Source organism: Heterocephalus glaber, unplaced genomic scaffold (assembly GCF_053883595.1).
Source record: "Heterocephalus glaber isolate CG9 unplaced genomic scaffold, H.glaber_assembly_v1.0 deba00001463, whole genome shotgun sequence".
In the NCBI taxonomy this organism is placed as follows: Eukaryota; Metazoa; Chordata; class Mammalia; order Rodentia; family Bathyergidae; genus Heterocephalus; species Heterocephalus glaber.
In genome coordinates, this window is record NW_028258310.1 from 5639551 (window position 1) to 5662076 (window position 22526).

The following is a 22526-nucleotide window of genomic DNA, read 5'->3' on the forward strand; positions in this document are numbered from 1 at the left end:
CTACCTTTATTTTTTAAAGATCAGCAAATATTTGCATTTACATAAGATGTATCTGCATAGATCAATCGATCTATGCTCATTATGTGTCTGCTATGAGACAAGCCCTTACTGTAGGTTGGAGAAAATGCCACAAAATGACAAGACACGGCCCCTCTCTTCCACACATTACCAATCTGCTTATGAAGACAGGAAAGTAGGAAGAAGCAGAGAATATGTTCCAGGTGAACCCAATCTCAAAAGAAATAGATCCCTGGTCTTGGTGTCAGAGAAATCTTCCTAGAAGAAATGGGACTTTGAAAGCTGAGTGAGGTTCATGTGATAGGAGAGGAAGGAGAGAGGACCCGTTGGTAGAAAGCACTGGAGGCCTGTGAGGGCAGAGGCAGGCAGGGATGACCAGAGTGGAGTGTGTGTATAGTGGAGTATTAAGAAATAAGTTTGGAAGTGTGGCTTGGAGCCAAGTGGGGAAGTCTTTGGAAATTGTCTGCCAATATTTAAATTCATCTGGCAGTAGAAAGCAAAGTTTTATCTTGATGATAGGATTGGAAAATGAAATGAAAATGAGGAAGACAATAAAGAGACTATGGCAGTAATTTCACTAGATCTAATACAATCTATTATTTATTTAGTCAGTAAATATTTATCAAGTATTTATGACAGTCCATGTGATCTTCTGTGCTAGGGTCAGGGCAATACTTCAGTTCCCTGCCTCTAGAATTTACATTCTAATATGCATTTCAGGTATCTAGTGCTATGTCCAGTGGACAAATGTAGCTGAGATGTGAAGGTGTGGATATGCTCTAATGCAGTGGTTTAGAGTACAGGTTGTAGGACCAGGCTTTTTGGATTTGAATCTTGGCTCATTTCATCATTTATTAGATGTATGCCCTTAAAAGTATAGTTACCTATACTTCAGTTTCTTCATCAGTTAGCTCTGGATAATATACCAGATTTTCATAGAGTTGCTGTGACGATTAAATGAGATGATAAGTGAAAAGGATTTAGGACCTGGCATATAGAAAATGCTCCATAAATTTTACTTGTGGTTTATTTGCACATGATTAATTTCTTCCCAAGGATTTGTCTAAGTCACTTGTGTTTTTAATCCAATGAATCTGTTCCATAATCTCTGTATGTTGTATCTCAGATCAGATCCAAGCTCTCTTTAATATGCCCTACTATGCTCGTTATGAACTTGTGGAATTAACCAACGTACAAACCGTGGCTTTAGAATTCAGGTAACAGCAACACTCTTCTCACTAATATACCAGAATCTTCTTGATCTTGGCTTGGACAGAAATTTCCAGATAATGTTACTTCTACTCTTTGAATCAAGAAATCTTGTGGTCATACTGGCCTGGGAGATGCTGCCCTTTAGGTTTGGGGAGTCTGGTGATGCGGAGTGTTGTCAGTGCCCCAGATCTTGGCCTTTCTAGTCTCCCTCTGGAGACACAGTCGCAGTTCAGATGTAACGTCCTTGTGTGCACAAGTACCACAGGCCAGTTCAGCTCTCTGTCCTTTTCCATGAATGGGGGTGGATGGCCAGCACCTCAACGGAAGGTGCATCTTGGAGTGCATCTAGGAGGAAGCCTGCAGCTTGTGGGAGGAGACTGCATAAACTTTTTAAATCCTACTCTCTTTAGGATAAATTGATCCTACAATGTAAGTTCCGGGGCATAGAGAATCTTACATATTTTTCTTTCTAGTCTTCAGAGCTCAAGCATAATGGAAAGAGTTATGTCCCTCTTCTGCCCTAAACTCTAGTGGTAAAGCTCTAACCCTGGACCTAAGTTAAGCCTGTGAAGAGGTAATAAAGATTAAATGGAGTTGAGAGTGGAACCTAATTTGCTGGTTTCCTAATAAGAAGAAATGAGGCCATATGAGGCCATATGAGGCCATAGCAAGATAGCAGCCACTTGCATGCCAGGAAGAGAGCCCTCACCAGATACCAAGCTGGCTGGCACCTTGATCTTTGACTTCTAGCCTCCGGAACTGTGAGAAAAGCCAGCCAGTCTGTGGCAGTTTATTGTTAACAGACTAATACCAATAGACAAAAACATTAATGTTTTTGTGGTCCTGAATAATTTCAAGATTATTCAGAACTGTGGGAACATATGAATAACATGAAAGAGTGAACTTACCTCACAGTCCTATACCCATTTACATGGATGACCTTGACTTTTCTCCTACCACACACTAATAAGACCAAAAGATTGCATCCTTGTTTGATTTAAAACTCAAAACTGAAAAACAAACAAACAAACAAAATTAGTGTGGGTGCTGATGAAGAGTGACATAGTCATAAGCCAGTGGGAACTGTTTTTGGAAGGGTATGAGGTAGAGGAAGAGCTTGGGCAGCTTACACTTTGGACTTTGAGTTCCGGAACAGTTGGCTTCTTTCATAGCTGTTCTTTCATAGAATGAAGCCAGACTGCTCCTGGTGAGAGGTGAGAGAAGAATAAGCAGCAGTAACCCAAGAACCCCGACCATCCAGCCAGCTCTGCACCTAGTAAGAGGAGGGGCTGGGGGCCTCCTTGCACTGAGGAGGAGGAATGGTCCTTCTAGAAGGGTGAGCTTGCACCAGGCCCAGCCAAGGATTCCGGTGTAGTGAGTTCCTTGGTGCAGCAGAGTTAGATGTTTTTCTTTTATTGTGGTTGTGGTAAAAGCCAACCTGGAGCAAAGGCACCGAGAGAGAGAGAGAGAGAGGTGGGGCGGGGTGGGGGAGAGGAGAGAGAGAGAGCAGAGAGAAGAGGAGAAAGAAATTGTTGTATTGTGGCATTCTGCCAAGCTAGAGCCAGGAAAAAACAAAATGACAACAGCAAAAACCTCCTTTGCTTTTCTTTCCAGGAAGTATATAAATGATGCTTTGTAGTTTTGTTTGTGTAGTTCCCAGGGACTGTTCAGAAGGCTTCTCTGAAGCGCAGAACTGCTGAGGAACTTGATTTTTATGATCATGATCATCCTGTAAACTTACCTTCTAGACCCGTTATTCCCTCCAATGCGACTGTCTTTGGTTGAGGATGTTGTGTTGTTATGAAGTCCACTACCTTCTGAAAGTGATCACTTTCAGCAGTTGGCTTTTGGAATTTCAAGCTTGTGTACATGTGTAGCCCTCTCCCTAAAAGGTAGGCCTTTCACCTTTCTGGATTTTCCAGGCATGATAGGCAGATATAGTAACTCTCCATCCACGAAGGATTTCTAATAGCTTAATGTGTGGAATGTCCTTCCTAGCTGGAGAATTTGGAAGAGGAGCTTGCATTTCCTAGTCAAGTTGTGCTATTTGCAAAACTGAGACCATGCAGTTGGTCCAGGGTAGTGTATGGATTCATTCACTGGCACTAAGGCAGATGGTGCTGTTTTATGGGTTAGGGGCTGACCAGCCCCTTTTTGTTTCCTGTGATAGTAAATACGTCCCTGAGAAGGATGGCAATCCGTTCTTGACACACAGTCTTTCAGAACGATTGTTAGTGAGTGAAGAAGGGGCTGTGGAAGTTGGGTGAGTGTTGTCATTGAGTCCTAAGCACCAATTCTTTAAGATACAAGCAGCTTCTCAGTTTCTGTCTAGGTGTTAGGTCCATCACAAACAATGGCCCACGCAGAACTAAACCCCAAGAGTAAGCAGTGGGAAGCTCTGCAGGGCTTCATCCCGGTGCATTCTTTCAGATGTAGAGAGGTGACTGGGCCTCACTGCCTGGCTCTGAACACTAAGCCCGAGAAGAAAAAGCCATTTGCAGTGACCTCACTTTCCATTGATTTGGGCCCAGCAGTTGTTGGCAGCAGAGCAGCCAGGGGGAGTAAAGATGCCTGCAGGCTGTCAGCTCTGTGCCTCGGGCTCATTGGTGAAGGCCCAGAGAGGAACTTGTGGAGATAAGTCCAGATGAAACAAAGCTATGCAAGCACAGGTTCACTTTTAGATGTTTCTCTTTAAATTCTATCTTAAATGTACTTCATGCTGAATTGCGGGAGACAATGAAATCACCCAAGTTTGAAATTCCAGGATTGCTCATGAGCATAGTTCCCCACTTTAGAACTGCATCAATTTGAGGCAATGTTTTCTTTTTCTAATCCTAGTGCAATGAAAAACATTGACCATGTTGCAGCTCTCAAGGCTGATGTCACTAATCCATTAAATTGTTTTGTTTTGTTTTGGTGTGGCCTTGAATGAAACAGGAAAATGGTTTCAGAGTGAGGGAAGCATACTTGCCCCCTAGAGCTTAGTTGGATAACCCAGAATAGTGGGAAGAGCACACTCAATGCCCGAAGAGCCACCTTGATTTCTAGTTCTTTCCCTTGCATTCCTAAGAAAGTTCTGCTGTGCTTCATTTTAAGGCCATCCCCAGCTCCATGAACTTGACTAAGGAGCCCTGGGGCCTGGTGCAGGTGAGGGAGAGTGGGAATGGGGCAGCTGAGGGCACTCTGCAGGCAGTACCTAGAGTATAGCCCAGTTTTGCCTGAGTGGGCCACCACGTCTGGCCACAGAGCTGACACTAGCTGGAGAAGGGTCAACTGTGGGTCTTACAGAGCCCCTTTTCTACCCATTCTGTGCTTTGGAGAAGCTGAGACAAGTTATGGGGAAACTGTTTTCTCTGTTGGCCTCACAGTTAGGGCACAGTCAAAGTATCTCTGTGGAACCCTTTCCTGTTAAGTAGACCTTTCACTCAGGCTCAAAATTGAGCTAACTTCAGAACAAATCCAAATCTTCTATCCATGATGGACATAATATCTTTCATTTCACTATAACGGATCTTGGGGAAAATGTATAAAAATGAATTCTTTTTAAAACTTCATATATTGTTTTTTAGAAAAATAAATTGTTGGCTTTTAAACATTTGTAAAAACCCTGAAAAGGGTGTGTCAGGTGGGGTGTGGGGCTTAGTTCTGGAGTGTGGTGTGTAAACCCAGGACCAGCCCCACTGGCTAGTAGAGACCCAGGACTCTAATCCATGCCACATGCCATGACCTGAGCAGACCCTGCAGGAAAACAGAAGTTTTGCTGTCTTCATGGAGCAGTTGCTCAGAATCCCTTGTACAGCTGTGGCCTGCTTTGTTGGAAACTGCAGCCTGACTTGATCCTTTAAGCTCTTTTCTCCCTATAGGTATTATAAATAACAACTGGTCTGATGGTCTGAGGGAGTACAGACCTGCCAGAGTGCCTGGGATCTGCATTCTACACCCAAAGTGAAGCATTTTTTGGTAACCCTAACTTTATCAGCAGTTATGGAAGGGCAAAAACAGGAAACCTGAAAGCAAAGTTACTTTGTTTTCATCCAGAAAATCCAAACTGAGGAACTGAAAATTGAAATTGAGGAACACAAGCTCCTCTAAAGCCTCAGAATCCTTAGAAGTTTTCTGAGAAAGTAAGGAGCATAAACAGGTCCAGACTCCTAAGATCTTCCAAGTTCCACCATCAGGTCAGAATATGAATTCCGGCAGGCTGTAGTTGAGAGCTGGAATTCTGACATGGCGCCTTGGCTTGGAAACATCTGATGCCTTTCACTGTCTGTTAGCTAAAATTTAAGAGGAAGCTAAGTGGCTTTTTTGGTTTCTGTGTCTGGGTTCTAGAGAGACTGCCATCTGTCAGAACTCTCTAGAAGTGGAGAGGTAAGATCCTGAGAGGAGAGAGCCAGGGAACTAGGTATCTAGCTGCAGTTCTATTTTCCCTCCTCTATTCTCAGGTTCTAGCCAATGGATCACACCAATCCCTGTGTGATATGTGCAATCCATGGAATGTGAATGTCTGTCTTCATAGTGCAGATGGAGAGTGAAAGGGAGTCTCTACCTTTTGGGCAGACTTCCACAACTTACTCCTTACAACTTGGCTTGCTTTTAGATTTATTTATTTTCTTTCTTAGTTCTACTTTCTTTCAGCCTGTCTTCCTTTCTTTTCTTTCTTTCTCTCTTTCTTTCTTTTTCTGATCTTTTGAGTATTAGGCTTATTTAATACTTTTAGTGTTTTTTTTCTAAAAATAGTATGGATCTGTGGCATTTTAAGAATTTTATGCAACCATCACCACCATCCCTCTCCAAAACTTTTTTATTATCTCAAATTGAAACTCTGTATCCATTAAATAGCATCTCCTCCTCCCCTCTCACAAGCCCCAGGTAACCACCATTCTGTTTTCTTTCTCTGAGTTTGACTACTTTAGGTATGCCTTCAAGTGTAATCTAGTAGTATCTGATCTTTGAAGACTGGTACTTGAGTACCTCAAAGTTCATCCCTGTTGTAGCTTCTCCAGAGTTTTCTTCATTTTTAAGGATGAATATTATTCCATTTTATGCCCACACTACGTTTTGCTTATCCATTTATCCATTAGTGGAAATTTGTGTTATTTTTTCGCTTTGAATATTGTGAATAATGAGTCTGTGAACATTTGTGTACAAATATTTGTTCAAATCCCTGCTTTCAATTCTTTCGGGGTGTTTACTACATTATGTGATAATTCCGTGGTTTTGTTGTTGTTGTTGGTTTTTTTTGTGTGTGAGGAGCTACCACCTTGCTTTCCACAGTAGCCACTCTATTTTAGATTCTCAGCAGTAATATACAAAGGTTCTAATTTTTCCACATCCTTACCAACACTTATGATTTTGTCTTTTCCTTGGGGTGGGGGTGGGGGATAGGCATCCAAATGGGTATGAATTGACATCTCATTAACTTTGCTCATAATTCCTTGACAATCAGTGGCGTTGAGCATCTTTTCATGTGCCTATTGGTCTTTAGTATATCTTTTTAAAAGAAATAGCTATATCAAATATATATTGAAATCCAAAAATAATTTCTTTCTGAATGTGACATAAATTATATGCATTTTTCAGCTTTATTGAGGCATAACTGACACATAAAATTGAATGTATTTAAACTGTACAACATGATGATTTTATATGTATACATTGTGAAGTGATTATCAAAGTGAGATTAAAAATGAGATTAATTAGCACATCAATTCACATAGTTGCTTTTTAAAAATTTTTGGTGAGAATGTTTAAGATGTACTCCCTTAGCAAATTTCAAGTATATGATACAGTGTTATAACTGTAGTTGCTGCTTAGCACCTTAAATCTTCCAAATTTACTCAAAAGTGAAAGTTTATACTCTTTGACCAACATCTCTTCATTCCCCTGGCCCCTGGCCCTGGTAGCCAGCCACCCTATGAGCAACAACACTGAATTGAATTACTGCAAAGGAGAGAAGTAAAAAAATTGGCACTTTGTTTTTAAGTGTTCTGCTTTTTCTTTAAAAAATATAATAAAGAAATGAAACAGTGTGCACATAAAATGTTATATAATAATCTTTTATATAATCTTTTGCAAAAAACTAATGATGTACACTTATACTAAAAATCCTATAAAATTAAAAAATAAACTCTTAAAAATGTCTACACAAGTCATTTGGCATTTTTAATTAGGTCGTTCATTTTGTTTGTTGAGTTATAAGTGGTTTTTTTAATACTCTGAATACCAATTCTGTCTCATATACACGATTTACAAGTATTTTTCCTATACTGTGGGTTATCTTTACATTCCATTGATGGCATCTATTGATGCACAAAAATTTTGAGTTTTGATGAAGTCCAGTTTATTTGTTTTTTTCTTCATCATTGCCTGTACTTTTGCCATCATGTCCAAGGAATTATTGACAACTTATGTTTAAATATTTTAAAAATATAGTTCCTTCCTTTGTAACACCACAAAATCCATGGTAAAAATTCTTCTAAGGGAATTTTGCTTTGAGATGTCTCTTTTGCACTTGTATGGAGAATGAGCTTTATATTATTTCAGAATTGGTTGATTTCTGTTTCACTGTGCTCTTGTGTCCTCTTCTGCTCTTCTCAAGGGGATCCCAAAGGCTCATTTATAGATAAAGAGGAAAAAGAGAGTGAGGGAAAGGCTTATGTTGAAAATATCCTCAATCATTTTTATTGTAGTGGCTGAGGATAGAAAGGGCAGACTTCAGAAAGTCTGAGGAATATGGGGGCGCTTTTGGCAATTGTGGCCTGTAGAAAGCATGCCGTACTAAGCTGGAATGTCATCCATCTGGGAGGGTTGCAACCTATTTCCTAAAGCCTTCCCTTTCCTTCAGGCTACTAGAAAGACTGAAGAGACTGATCCTCGGGCCAGATCACCAGTCCCCATCTCCCACGCAGAAAAGGCTCTTCCATGTCTGCATTGTCACAAAGTGTATGATCCCTTTTGTAAATGCTTATTTCTTTTAGAAAACACTATATTCCTTTTATTTTTATTAAGCATTGGGAAGACCCTCCTAATTAGAAAACCCCTTCCCTACTTGCCAATTTCTTGTGCTTCACTCAATGCTATTTCTCAATTACCTTGTGTGTACAAAATCTCCACTAGTAGCAGCCACATATTCAAAACACTGTAGGTGCTGCTTTGGATAAAAATAAATAAATGGGCAGTACATCATAAATGTATACAGTCTCATGTGGAGGAGAAATTAAATACAGAGAGTGCTTCAAGGACATTCTTTATACCTAATGATTCTTGAAGAATGTATTTAAGTTGTGAGTATATTTTAGTCTTTCTTATTACTTATGTTGCACCATGTATTTCTGAGCTGTGGGACTGCTGTTTGCTCTAGACATCCAGGGTTGGGTTAGGTGAGTATTTGTTTCTCTACCCAGCACGTATGCAGATGGGAGGTCGTTTGCTGTGGCTTTTATGCTTTACTTCTGGTCTGAAGAGTGGTTTTGAGTGCCAATAATTGTCCCCATGCTGCTGCTTGTACAGGAACTTGATTTAGGGATACACAGAGCTGTGGGTGTTCAGATTTCTGCACTTTTAAAATGTTGAATGATGGCACATTATACACAGGAAACCCTTTGAAGATGAACTGTAGATAAATTAGTAAATCTTCCACTTGTCTGCATGGTAGATTCAAAGAAATCATGGAGTAGTTTTTCTGACAGTGAGGAATGATGGCAGTATTTTGCTAATAGGCAAGCAACATTTAGATTCCTGAAATCTCATGTGGTTTTTGGTCTTCAGAAATAATCGTCTTTGTTAATAGAGCCTAAGGGATTAGGTCTTCAGAGAAACCAGTTTCTTGGTGTTGTATATACTTTTAAAAGTCATAATTTCCTCAGCAGCTAGAAAATGCATTTAACCTGCAGCATCCCATCTTAACTCCACTCAGCCTCTCCTGACTCCTCTTTGCTCCTTCTCTCCAGATGCACTTCTTTATCCTGGGCTCCAGGGACATATGGGTGAGCCTGAGAGAAAGAGAGGTCAGAGAGGGGCAGAAGTCAGAGCAAGCAACCTAGGCTCTGCATCCATTTTAACTGGCACCAAGAAAAAGTGTCTTTAGCTGGCAGAGACTATGGGCACCAGGCTTGCTTGTTTTCCATGGAAATCCTGGATGTAACAGAGGCTGATGCCATTCAGGCAGTGAATGGGAAGCTGCTTTTATGGGGAGGCTTTTTGGCACTGTGTCTAACATACACTCCAGTCAATCATGGTAAAGTGCCTAATAACAGATGTGGTAATTAAGCCTGAAGAACTCTGTCTCTGTTTTTTCATTTTTATTTCAGAAAATAACAAAGTGCATCATTAAATCTCCAATCATATAATCAGTGTTGTCAGAAATCATGTGTGTACAAGGGCTGTCTTCTAAAGTCCTCATCAGTCACAGATGCCACTGCAAGAAGGTTAAGTCTTTCTGGTTGGGACAGTTATGACCTTTCTGGGCTTTGCTTTCTGGTTCCAAGTCATATGCTGATTCCTGGACACAGCCAGATTCCTATAAGAACCTTGGCTAGAAATAATTGTACCTTTTATGTGCTTGTTTGAATATAAAATTCTCCCTGATTCTCTTACCTTCAAATTAGATTGCTTATAGCAAGAAATTATCTTTGGCTTTCAATCTTAGGGAAATTTTTGGATAATCTGAAACCACAGTAAATGACCATATTTTAATAAGATAAACTACCTTGGAAGAATTAATTACATCTGAAAAGATCTGTCTATGTGCTATTTCTAAAGCAAAAGTCTTTACTAATTTTGTTTTATTTTATTGTTTAAATGCTGAACATGAGTCTAGCTATCATTAAAGGAAACTAATAATTTAATGAGTTGGGATAGACAGAAACTTTGCCTTGAATTCTTCTTGGGTGGCTAAGAGCTGGTTCTATGTGACTAGGGCGCTCTCAGAAAAGAGCCGAGTGCTCTGCTCCTTTCTGACAGGGCTTGATGTGGTTCTATTGGACGGTGTGGGTTTGGAAGGCACATTTGTATCATTGATATGATTTTGTTTTGTTTCTAATCCAGTGTGGTCATGCATCCATTTCATAAAATTGTTTATTTATTACCTTGTTTCCAGATGCAATTTTGAGTTTTTGAGATATGTCCAAGATAATTTCTGGTTGACTAGATTCTTAATTTTCTCTCTCTGAACCTGGCCCATGAAATAGGTAACTCAGAGCAGAACTAAGATTTAATTTCAATAGTTGTATTAATAAAGCATAAACATCCTGAAGAAGTAAACTATATTTTACATTTGTACACACACATGTACACATGTACATATAAGGACAATACTAACCTTAATGACACTTCATATTTGTTTACTCATATGAAACCTAGTATTTATAATTCAATTTTTAGTATATGTGCTGCCGAAGTGAGCACTATAATTCAATTTTCACCACCTTTATTCATTTAGACATTTTCCTTCATTGATATCAAACATGTTTCTTGCTAAATATAAATCAGCAATGTTCAGACTTCACTACAGTGAAATCCATTTTAAGAAATTATTTTCTCTATCCAGCTTAAATCTAAAAGTAAAAACTCTTAGGTACAGTAGACAAGACCTATGGTTCAGGCAAAGATACTGTCTTCAGAGTTACTTGGTTTCTAGAAGAGCAAAACTTTTCTTTAAATAAAATCTAGAATAGTGTCCTTATGTTTTTTTTAATAATAGCAAGATCTTCTGTGTTGATAGAGCTTATGTTTAGTTCCAGTTTCATTGTTGAAGAGAATAAGTTTTTAGGTTCACTTTAAGATAAATTGGACATTTGGCCAACCAAGAGTGACTCTGGCCTCAAGCGCCACCTCCTGGTAGAATTGATCATGTCACAGATTACTTTCCAAAATTACCTGGGCTCTCAGCTGGGCATCTGTTTTCTTATTATGAATATCCCCACAGTTATTTATTTCTCTTTACATTTCTTTGGATTCATGTTAACTGTCTGCAACTCACAGGATATGACCCTTGACTACCCTCAACCTCTCATTGCCTGATATGATGATGATGCTTTATGACCTCATAGTACCTCGTCTTGATCTAATTCTGCAACCATTTATTGAACATCTGTTAAATTCTTACAGTTGGAGAAAGAAGTTGAAACCAAGGAGAAGTGGAATGGGAAATGAGTCAAGGGATTTATTTTCAAGGATCTTACGATGTAGTTGAGGAGATGGGATTGGTCAAAAGATGACCAGTAACCCCAAATAACATATATCAATCAAATGAAAGCTTTGGTGAGTTGATTCCATTGGGGATTTTTATGTAATTTATAGTAAAAAGATCTGGAAATAATTTTACTTTTGCTGTGAACACACTGTTAAGCAGATATGAATGGAAGAGTACCTTATTGCAAAGAGAGAAATAAGTTGACAGGAAGCTTATATTATAATTTAATATGCAAACAGTTAGGGAAGCTTACATGTTACCTGAGGGAATCATAGAAATGAACCATAGACTTTGTCAAATTAGCAGGGTAGGAAAAATATATTCCAGGCAGGAAACTATTTCCATCCTCCATAGAATCTTCATTTGAGGTAGTCTTTTTGTATATTAAATCCATTTTATTTTATTTTCCCTTTTTAAATTAAATGATGAGGAAGTTTAAAACCTTGAATAAATGACAGTAATATAGTTTATGTCACCTGCTTCTTTATGAGAAGGAAATGAATGCACCCAATGTGATGGGGTCACATATGTAGTTACCTGTAGTTTCCAGTATGTACAATAAAGTGGAGGTGTTGCAATTAGAGATTTTGAAATTATATATATATATATATATATATATATATATATATGAGTTGAGGAAGATAATTTATAATAAAGGCAAAAAGGAAATAACATTTAATAAGGACAAGAGTGAAAGAGAATAGAGAAATGTCAGGGGCTACAAAGCCTGTGGCCCTGCTGAGTTCAGAATTCACAGTTTTAGTTCAGATGCCTTTAGCTTCCTTTGTTCAGTTGTTGTTAAAGAGTTATCAGAATTTGCCTAAGTTTTTCCTCTATGAAAATTAATTATTTGGATGTTAACATTACAACTTTTTCTTTTTTGTTAATATTAAATTTGGTGTGCATTTGTGCCCACTTTTGCATAAAGGAATCTGGGTAGGTACAATTGCTTATGTATATTTGAGACCCATCAAAATATTCTTTTATTGATAGTCACAATGTGACTTTGAGCAAAGACCATAATTCTCAAAATTAGGCCTTATGAATATGAGTCATTTTCTTTTCCTTTCTGTCTATATTTCTAGCATAGGTTCTTGATTACTTTGTAATAAAAATCTGTCCTTTTTCTAAATTAGATTTACATAATACTTCATAAACATGCTGAAGCAAACAGACCAGTACTTCGTGGACTACAACAATCTGCTAATTCTTGAGGGTTCAATCTAGGGTGCTCCTGGACATTGTTTTCCTGGTCCCTGTACCAGCCCACTCAGGCTGGACCTGAAAATTAGGCTTTCTAGCAATGGAGATGCAGCATTTCAAAAACGTTCTTAGCATAGCAAAAGGCTGCCATTGAGAAATTGGTCCCATTGCCCACCTGTGTATTTTGTCTTTGTTATTTCCCACAGGAAAATATTATTTCCATTCCCTCACTCTGAGACCCTCCTGGATGCTCCCTTAGCCTCTCCCAAGTGTATGCCCATGGTCACTTCATCTTACTCACAACTCAGACGAATACCAGGGCTATAGGAATCAGAACAAATATAGCTATGTTTACATAAACCACTTATTGAGAATAAAGGAATACCAATGAGAAGAAAGGCTTAAGCTTTAAAAGAAATTTACAGCATGATTTAGAAGTAATTAAGCTCTTGGAAGTGCCTGGTTCTCTTTAGAGACGACATACATTTTTCTCTAAATAAAACAAGTGTTTTTTTAAGTAAAGCTTTCATTTTTTTTAATATGTTTATAACCAACTAGTATTGCAGTTATTTTATTTCTACTCCAAGATTTTCCACTGAAGTTGTATAGTGTAGCCATTAATTAGGATAATCTTTACCTTTCGTTTTATATTGGGGAAAGCATTTGGACCCAGAAAAACTGATTTACATATTCTGAGCTTTATTTATCCTGTGGGTCTTTCATTCATTCACTCATTTACTCATTCATTCACTCATTCATTCATTCTTTCATTCACTCAGTTAATCAGTAGTTCTGAAATATTATTGGATATTCCTTATGTAGCAGGAACACTGAGATGAGCAATTTACTGTTCTGACATTAAGGAGTTCATTAGTTAGTGGCACAAAAATAGCAAATCAAGCAGTGTTTGTTAGTACTCTGAAAATGAACATATCACCTACTGTCAGTATGTTCTAGGGTGTTACACGAGCAAGGAAGAGGGATGTCATGTCAGCCTGGGAGCCCCGCTAGGAGGAAGGGACATTCGATCTTTGAAGAATGAGTATGGATCAAGTTGACCAGAGTTAAGTACATTCCAAGCAGAAGGAACAGCATGGCAAAGACATGGTAAAGACCTGTGATATTTGGGGATATTTAAGACCTGAGGATTGTTCAAGTGATATGCTCACATGAGATTTTGCTAGGTGATGAGGTGCACTTAGATCATCTTTAGTCTCAAACATGAATTTGAACTTGACCTCAAAGTCCAGCTCTCAAAACCTTTTAAATCAAGGAGTGTAGTGCTCTGATTTATGTTCTTTGAAACACTGGGATTTGGAAGTTGACAGGTAAAAAGGATGAATTGATTAAATAGAAAAACTAGACAAAGTTGTATTTCTAGGCACTGGTTTTAAAACCTCACTATCAGTAAAGTGATCAGTGAATGGGATTAGAAACCCCAGAGAATTCTGGTCCCTTTCCTCACATGAAGACACAGCTAGAAGGCACCATCCACGAGCACAGGCCCTTACCAGATGTGAATGTGCCAGCATCCTCATCTTAGACTTCCCAGCTTCTTGAACTCTCAGAAATACATTTTTGTTGTTCTTCAGCCACCCAGTTTATGGGGTGGGATAGCTGCTTAATCTTCACAATAAGAAGTCAAACTAAGGCATAAAAATTTAGTTACTTTTTCAGAAATAGTCAGTGGAAAAGAGCTCATTCCTCATTCTCGATAGACATTTTTGCTTAAATATGAAATTGGTCTCAAAATAAAAAAGTTAAAAGGTGGAGGATATAGCTCAATGCAAAGGGCCTGGTTCAATCTGGGTTCAGCTAATCCTCTGTACCACACACACACAAAAGTGATGAAGAGTTTAAGATGAGGCAGCCATACATAGAACTTTGGAAAATGGCTGAAATGGCTAAATAATAATGTTTTTTAAAAGTTGTAAAGTCATCCTAGAATATACAGAGCTCATATACATGAAGTAAGAGATAAGAACTCCCCAACAATTTTGCCATTGGAAGATTGACTTGAGCATGAAAAATATGATCATGAAAAATAATTTTAACAAATAGATCAAGCATAATTAGCTGAGAATGATGGAGGAGATACAAGAATACCAATTAGCCTGTGAAAATTATAATACTATGTCTAATTTCAAACAAACTAACTCAAAGTCCTTCCCATAAAATAAAAAAGAGAAGTATTTTAAAGTTTATGGGAATGCATGGCTAGGTTACAGGTTTTTTTTGTACCAGGGATTGAAATATTACAGTATCTTAAAAAATGCCAACTTCTGAAAATCTGTGACTTTAAATACACATTTGGACAAACTTTTATTTGTACAATTCACAACTTCAAATCTTGTTCAAAATCTTTCCTTAGTTTTTATTTTATTAAATGTTTTGTTCAACTCCACATTCTTGACTCTTCTCTATGCTTTTGTTCTTTAGATTCATTTATTTATTTATTCTCTCCATCTCATGCTATTCTAGGTACCAAGGGTACCACAGAGAACCAAAATGCCATCATTGCTCTGGAGCTATTGCGAAGTGTCAGCTTCTGGTCCATCAACTTTCACATGGCTATTAGCAAATCTACTTCCAGGCCTGTGTTTTATTGGACCCTTTGATCATAAATTGAGTAAATATAATTCACTCTCAGCTCCTTATCTTAGGAATGAAAATGAGCATTCACAAGTTGCCTTAAGTCTCAAGTGTTAAACTTTTATAAGCATGCTAGTACCTATTATTTTTATATGTGTACTCTACTAAGAGCAGCATGAACCACAGAAAAATTCAATTGTATCTTTATTATCTTTGTGTGTAGCAATTCATATTATTGGGCAAGACAAACTGATAGCATCTTGAATATTGGCTTAATGTCACCCTAAGGAGAAGCTAGTCAGAAATAGGTTTGTGACCTTGTGCACAGAAAGAATTTCTCTAGACCACAGCATCATATCTGTAAAATTAGAGTATTGGACCACCTTCCTGCTGAAAGCTGTCTTCACACAAAAGTCAATAGGCATTCAAGAAGTTAATAAGAAAGGTAAAGGGGAAATATAACTCTCACTGTAAGTTTGCTTGCCACTAAAGCTGCTTTCCTGGCTTATGTTTCTGAAAGGAAAATAAAGCAGAGAGGGATTTAGTGGCCTGCCAGAAATCAGTTCTATCATGAGCCAGACCAGAAATTACCCCATTACTGTACTATCTGCCCCCATGCTTCCAGATTGTGGATGTCACTACAAATGGCAAAGGACAAATCAGGAGTCATAGGGCAGTCAGAAAAAAAGAATTATGGATAATGGAAATGAAGGATAACGGCTTTTACTTTTCCTATCAATATGATATTGTTCTCCAACTCTTACTCAGGGTCGGTCAGGGTCATTTCTTGGATGAATAAAAGATCTGTCTAGATACCACAGGAAGTGGTGTTGCTGATTCAGCATGTCTCAGATTGTCTAGTAAAACAAAGCCCTAGTTTAAGAGCCATAAAGTTGGGATTTGGGTTGTGGCTTTTTATATTTGCATATATATGTGTTTGGTGAGGAAGTGGAGGTGGGAGAGGAAACTGCTCAAGTGTTTTCTCCTGAATGTCCTGACTGAATGCAGCTTTGAATAATTATGTTCTTTTGTCTGTTTGTACTTTCTCAGCAGTTTCCTTATGTGTTGTCTCAAATCTTCAAAACTTTGACCATGGGGTCTTAAAACCATAAGGATAAAAGCTTTTTTTTTTGGGTAGTGCACACTGCAAGGGATACTTGTGGTCACTCCACATCCTGGTCTAGATTAGTGGTTGAGAACTGCATCCACTGTGAAAGAGGGCAGCTGAGTCATTTGAGACATCTGTAGAGCATAAACGTGGAAATAATTTATGTACTTTCTAATTCACATTCTCAGTTTTGACCAGTAAGTAGCTTAGTCGCTTGGAGAATTACACTTTTAATGAATTTGCATTTCAAGAAACATTTGTTGGTACAACACACAGATAAACTATTGTTTTAGAAAGACTATGAGGGTCTTACCTGATGGAAAGGTGATTTGATGGAAGTTGATGGACCCGAATTCTGGCTACTTGTGTTGGACAACTCACAAACTAGCTCTGGAATCATGATTACTCAGCTTAATTGGGGGCTTCAATTATTTCGTCCATAAAATGACATTCATTAAGGCCTTCAACTCGGACATTTCTGTTCTACTGTTTCTTGGCACAAAAGCTCTGTAAAAGCCAAGATATATGTGATGATTTGGGAACTTTCAGGAGCCAAATGAATATTAAAAACCTAAGTAATATAACCATTAGAAGAATGCTGTGTGTATATGCACCTGTGTATGTGGCCCTGTCTGTCTCATAGGACCTGAATATGTCAATTGTCAGAAAGATTTTCTAAAATCTAGCTTCTACAGAAATTCTTTTCCTCCTAAGGTCTTTGTTCCTCTGCAGGGTTTTCTTCCCTAAGAAATTATCTTTGAGGAAAGACAGATGACTTGAATTGCTCAGCTGAGACCTAATAGTGAGAATCTCAGTAAGTGAAGATTAGTTTAATGATCCAGAGCTAGGTGAGCAGGTGACATGTAGATGCCCCTTGCCATGCCAGTGATGGGGGCAGACGGCCTGTTGTCATCCTTCCTACTATCACTGTGTGTACCGTTAGGAAGGATGTTCGTGCACACACTTGGGCTTCCTATCATTGTCCCTGTCCTCCCTGCACTGTGTTCAAGAAAGACGAAAGATTCTGGTGACACTCAGCATCCTACTGCACATCAAAGAATTATATTTGCTATCCTTTCTCCTTATTATACTTTGATTATTTTTCTTTTCAAAATAAATGGCTTTCTTTTGTGACTAGATATTTTTGCTGTTCATATTGAGTCAGGGGATTGGTCAATTGTGAATTTTCAACAAGAAGCATTTTTGGTTGAAGTTAGAAAAAATAAAGCCATAAATCCTTTTCCTCCTGGATTGATCAAGTTCCATTTTCTAGTCCATTTTTCTTAAATCTGTCCACTCTTGGAGCACCTGAGATTTCAGGAAGTGTTTGAGTTTGTCTTGAGGAAATGTTAAACCATGATGTCCATCTCTATTCCTGACCTGGTTCTAAACTTCCTCTTTGACTCATCTATGTTTCTACTTGGCATTTCAAGTAATCCTGCCTATTTGCCTTCTCTTTGAGGAGCTGCTTTCTCCTTCCTTTGCTCCTGGTTCCTTTGTTTGTAATCTCTTTTGCTTCATGTACTCACCAGTGAGAAATAATTTTTAAACTTTCATACTTACTTGGTAGCCCTGTTTTGACCTAATCATATTCTACATTGCCTTGTCATTGTCATCTACATGATCCTACTCTTACATGAGGTTGTAAAGATGACCTTCACTAATGTTTGCCAATTGAAATAAAAAAGTTTATTCATTAGCAAAGACTTTGAAAAGTTTCCATATGAAAAATTGTCAAAATAGTTATGTTATTAGAACAATTAATGACATTTTAATTAGGTCTATAGGTTAGGTGGTATTATTGCATCAATGCTTAATTTCCACACTGAGGTTACCATCACTATATATTCCAGCAGCATTATTCTTAGGAAATGCACACTGAAATATTTGAATGTAAAGGGGCATGATGCATACAAAATTACTCTCAAATTGTTGGAAATATCTTTATATATTGCACATAAATATGTATGGATGGGTATTCTTTATTTTTGTAAGTCTCAGGTAAACTTGGAATTATTTCAAAATAAAAAGTTAAAAAAATAAATTAAGAACTTTAAAGCTGATGCAAAAAATAGTACATATTTGAGTTGTTCATTTTTTTTTTTTGGTACTGGGGATCGAACTAGGGTCCTTGCGCTTGCGTGGCAGGTGGCGAAACCACTGAGCCAAATCCCTGGCCCGAGTTGTTCATTTTTTGTTATTGAGATTTTGGAGTTCTTTATTTATTCTGGATGTTGACCTCTTGGCTGATGTGTAGGGTGCAAATATTTTCTCCCATTCTGTAGGTTGTCACTACATTCTGCTGATTCTTTCCTTTGTTGTGAAGATTTTTAGTTTGAGGTAACCTTGTCTATTTTTGCTTTTGTTTCCATTTTGAGGGGGTCTTAATCAAAAAAATCCTTACCCATTATAATGCCCTCAAGAATTTCCTCTGCATTCTTCTAGCAGTTTCATAATTTCAGGTTTTACATTTAAGTCTTTATTTTAGGTTTTTTTTTGTAACCGATGAGAGACAGGGTATAGCTGTATTCTTTTGCATGTGGATGTCCAATTTTCCTAAGACCATTTATTGATAAGATTTTTCTTTCTCCAGTGTGTGCTCTTAGCACTTTTGTCAAAATTTTGTTGGCTGTAGGTGTGTGGGTGTACCTCTAGGCTCTTTATTTTGTTCCACTGGTCTATGCACCTATTTTTATGCAGCACCATGCTCTTTTGATTACTAAGTTTTGCAACATGTCAGGCAGTGCAATGCCTCCTGCTTTGTTCTTTTTGCTCAAGCTAACTTTGGTTATTTTTTTGTCATTTCATATAAATTTTAGAATTTTTTTTTTGTTCTGTGAAGAATGTCATTGGTATTTTTATAGAGATTCCATTGAATTTGTAAATAGCTTTAGGTAGTATGGACATTTTAACAATATTGATTCTTGTAACCTATCTTTTATCTTCAATTTATTACATCAGTGTTTTTTAATTTTCATTGTAAACATTGTATAACTTTCATCTCCTTGGTTACATTTATTTTTAGATATTTAATTTCCTTTTTTGGTAGATACTGTAAAGGAGACTGCTTTCTTGATTTCTATTTCAGATATTTGGCTATTGTCATATAACAGTGCTACTGATTTTTATATGTTGATTTTGTATCCTGCAAATTTGCTGAATTTGTTTATTAGTTATAATAGTTTTTTGGTAGAGACTTTGGGATTTTCTATATATAAGATTATGTCATCTACAGTGACAGTTTTACTTCTTCCTTTTTAATTTTTTAAAAAATTAATTTTATTGGAATACTTTTGACATACATAATGATCACATTCATCATAGAGAATTTGTACCTGTACATATTGTATCTTAATTCTTTTTTTTAACCCATTCTCCTCCTTTCCCTTCAATCCTTTTTCCCCTTTCTCTTTACAAAACTTTGTTTGTCTTTTATTTCTTTCTCTTGACTAATTGGTCTGGCTAGGACTTCCAATATTGTTGAATAAAAGTGGTAAAAGTGCTTGTCATAATCAGGATTTTAAGTTAAAAAACTTCAACCATTATTTCAATATTGTATTAGCTCTCAGTCTTTTATTAATTTAAAAAGTTCCTTTTATACCTAATTTGTGGAGAATTTTCATCATAAATGGATGTTTAATTTTACTAAATGCTTTTTCTACATCTGCTTAGATGATCACATGGTTTTTGTCCATTCTGTTGATGTGGTATATTTTTCTCATGTAGTATATCACATTTCTTGATTTGAATATTTTGAAAGTGAATAATCTTTTTAATGTATTTTTGGATTTGGTTTGCAAACTATGTTTACCAAAGATTTTGGCCTGTAGCTATCTTTTTGTGTTGTATCCTTGTCTGGTTTTGGTATCTGAGTAATGTTGGCTGAATGAAATGAGTTTGGAAGAATTCCTTTCTTTCTCTTTTTGGAATAATTTAATAATTGGTATTAGCTCTTATTAAAATGTTTGGTAGAGTTCAACAGTGAAATCATCTGGTTTTAGGTATTTCTTTGATGGGAGACTTTTTGTTACTGATCAAATCTTATGTATTATTGGTCTGTTTGGGTTTTTCATTTGTTTATGGTTTAATTTTGGTAAGTTGCATGCATGTGTTCATAAATTGTTCACTTTTTTCTAGGTTATCAAATTTTTTTGGCATATATTTGTTTATGATAACCTGTACTAATCTTTTGTATTTCTATGGTGTTAATTATAATGACTTCTTTTTCATCTCTGATTTTATTTATTTGAATTTTCTTTTTTTTTCCCTCTTAGTCTAGCTAAGGGTCTTTTAATTTTATCCTTTCAAGAACTAGATTTTTGTTTCATTGGTCTTTTGCATTCTTTTTGATCTTTATCTCATTTTTATTATTTCTTTTCTTCTACTAGTTTTGGGTTTGTTTTGTTCTTATTTTTCAATTTCTTTGAGAGGCAGTGATAGGTTGTTTGAGACTTTTTTATTTTTTGATGTCTCCAATGATTGTTATAAATGTCCCTCTTAGTATGCTTGTGCTGTGTTCCATATGTTTTGGTATGTTGGATTTCTATTTTATTAGTTTCATGAGATTCTTTAATTCCTTTCTTAATTTCTTTGTTGATCCACTGGTATTCAAGAATTAGTTTAATTTACATAAATTTGCATTGTTCCCAGATTTTTTTCTTGTGTTTGGTTTCTAGTTTGATTGCATTATGCCCAGAAATGATAGTCTACACTTTCAAACTTTTTTGAAGTATTGAGGATCAAACCCAGAGCCTTATACATGCTAGGCAAGAGCTTTATCACTATGCCATATCCCCAGCCCCTGATTTCAGTTTTCAAAAATTTTTTGAAACTTGTTTTATGGCCTGCCATATGATCTACCCTAGAGGATGCTCCACATGCTGTTGAGAAGAATGTATATTTTGCAGCTGTTGGGTGAAGTGTTCTATAAATGTGTTTTAGCTCCATTTGGGCTAGAACACAGTTTAGCTTGCCTGTTTCTTTGTTGGCTTTTTTTTTTGTTTTGTCTGGATGATCTGTCCATTGCTGAAAGTGAGGTATTAACCACTTAACAGTCTGAGTGTCACTCACCCAGCATGTTTGTTTCCTTACTATCCTGAGGGTCACCTGGGCAGGTGTCTTTTTAACCAGTCAATTTCTGTAGTGCATAAATTTGATAAAATTGTCATTTTTATATTTCCTATATTATCTTATAAAAATTAATCAAAAAATGCAATTTTTGGTTTTCTTATATTTAAATAATTGGACTGGTAGGTGGTTAAAGACTGTTACTATTTAAATGTTCATAAACTAATATGCTATTTAAATTTTCATACACTAATAATTATATCATAATCATGGAAAACAAGTTCAAATGCAGGAAAATAAAAGGAACATTTGTGGATGAAAAAGTAACTCAAAGAAGAGCTTGAAATGCAATCTTTAATGTTTTATAAATAACATGTAGCACAGAATACATAATGAACTCTGAAAGTTATTTTGAGGTAGTATAGTTCTTCTGCACAAAGTAGGTTAATTCTTCTGGATAAACACATGATAAATGGTTAAAGATAAATGACATGATAATCTGGGACCCTGCTTTGTGTGAAAAAACAGTAGATGTACCTCAAAACACAGACATTAGTGAGATCATGCATTGAGGCACAGAAGAATGAACTGTGATTAGATGATGAACTCTTGCCAGGAGTTAGAATGTAAGGTCAAGATTTCAGAGTTATTTCAGGTGGTCTCTTCTATGTACTCAGGATGCCAACAAAATGATGGCCATTATTGAGAGGTTTTTTTGTTTTCTTTTGGTACCGGGGATTGAACTTGGGTCCTTGCACTTGCACAGCAGGTGGCGAAACCACTGAGCTAAATCCCCAGCCCTATTGAGAGGTATTTTGGACATAAACCAATGTAATTTTGGTATAGAAATACTTAAATACAGTCATGCTGATTTTCTATTGCTGGATAACATTATCTAACAACTTATTGGCATGAAACAACAAACATCTATTACCTCACAGTTTCTGTAGGCCAAGAATTGAGAGTAGCTTAGCTGGTGGTTCTGGTCCAGGGTATTCTGAGGTTGTAGTCAGTATGTTGACTGGGCCACAGTTGTCTGAAGCCTTGACAATAGGTGGAGGGTCTAGTTTCAAGATAGATCATCCATGTGGCTCTTGGCGGGGTGCTCCAGTTCCTCACTTTGTCATCCTCTGT

General features: G+C 37.0%; 1 protein-coding gene across 6 annotated transcripts in view; it reads left to right on the top strand.

Moving 5' to 3' along the window:
- The window catches only part of Megf10 (multiple EGF like domains 10), a 186287-nt gene that overhangs the window by 11717 nt on the left and 152044 nt on the right, over positions 1 to 22526 (top strand). Inside the window, exons 1-2 of one of the 6 annotated variants that reach the window (XM_004854447.3) lie at positions 11312 to 11490; positions 13583 to 13732. The exons of the other annotated variants lie outside the window; for them this stretch is intronic. Coding sequence (XP_004854504.2) covers positions 13730 to 13732 — 3 coding nt within the window. The 5' untranslated portion in view covers positions 11312 to 11490; positions 13583 to 13729. Of the gene's footprint in view, positions 1 to 11311; positions 11491 to 13582; positions 13733 to 22526 lie in introns of those variants that run through there. 6 annotated transcript variants of the gene reach the window in all.